Source organism: Geospiza fortis, unplaced genomic scaffold, assembly GCF_000277835.1.
Source record: "Geospiza fortis unplaced genomic scaffold, GeoFor_1.0 scaffold54, whole genome shotgun sequence".
Lineage (NCBI taxonomy): Eukaryota > Metazoa > Chordata > Aves > Passeriformes > Thraupidae > Geospiza > Geospiza fortis.
This window is the reverse complement of record NW_005054301.1, coordinates 7,747,811-7,748,861: the sequence shown is the minus strand read 5'-3', so window position 1 is coordinate 7,748,861 and position 1,051 is coordinate 7,747,811. Positions and strand designations below refer to the sequence as shown.

The 1,051-nt window shown below is 50.4% G+C and overlaps 1 protein-coding gene across 1 annotated transcript in view; it reads right to left on the bottom strand.

The window, feature by feature from the left end:
* The window catches only part of MBIP (MAP3K12 binding inhibitory protein 1), a 106,920-nt gene extending 106,312 nt beyond the window's left edge, over window positions 1–608 (bottom strand). Inside the window, exon 1 of the mRNA XM_031064659.1 lies at window positions 352–608. Within this exon, the coding sequence (XP_030920519.1) occupies window positions 352–608 (257 nt within the window). The remainder of the gene's footprint in view (window positions 1–351) is intronic.
* Between the last annotated feature and the right edge of the window lie 443 nt (window positions 609–1,051).

Genomic DNA, 1,051 nt, shown 5'->3' with positions numbered 1-1,051 from the left:
GGAAAACATTTCTCTCACATGAGGAGAAAAAAATTGTCCCGGGATTTAAAACAGAATAACCTCAAATTTTAAAGCCTTTTGAAAAGTTTTGAGTTTAATTACAGAGATCTGATAAAGGCTTTTCAAGAAGTCCTAATGATTGGGGGGGTTGGGGGGGGTGGGGAGAAAAGACGGAAAAAAAAAAAGAAGAAAGGAATGAGTGGATGGCACTTGAAAACCGTAATTATGTGAATGTCAGTAGTAAAAGCATCCCTCTCGGGTTGTCCATATGAAACCTGAACACAAATAGAAACTTGTCATACGAGCGAGGAAATAACCCCTCTGAGTGTGTATTTTCCCCGTTTCACCAACGTAGCCCGCCAGTAAAAAGACTCGGCCAGCGGCAGGCAGGTGGCGTGGTTAGGTGTCCCTTTGCTGGGGTGCTCTGGGGAAGCCGCCTTGCAGGGGGATGTGCTCGGGCTGTCCGTGCCAGCGTGCTGCCACGGCGGGGCTGGGGTGGGCAGCGGAGACTCCCCTCGGGAACCGACCCAGCCCACGCTCCGCAAACGCCAACAGCCACGGCCGCCAGCTCTGCAAAGCCAGCGAGCCCCGGGCCCGATCCCGGGCATGGCTCACCCCCTCCCGCCCCGAGGTTTTCCCGTTCGTAGGCAGAGGGGTCCGGCCAAGGGGCAAGCCGCTACTCCCGCCGGCTCCTAGAAGAAAGGGATGCAGCAGGCATCTTCTCCCCTCGGCGTCGCAAGGAATTTCAGCTTGTTTTTTCTTTCCTGCTGTTTCCTATTCATTTTCGCCCGGGAAACCCGAAGAGTGTTTTGCACTCCAAACCGCCGAGCGATGGGGCGGTAAGGATAACCTTCAGGGGTTGAAAAAATTAACTATTGCCTGGAGAATATCACTTAAAAACTGCTCCGAAATATTCTGTAGCTCTTTAATTGAAGTAAACAAAGTGCAATAAATTCTAACTCAAATATCATTGCACTGAGATTAAGCTCTAATTGCTTAAGGCTCAGGTGGAATCTGCAGGCTAAAGCCTATAAGAACAATCTGAATTTCA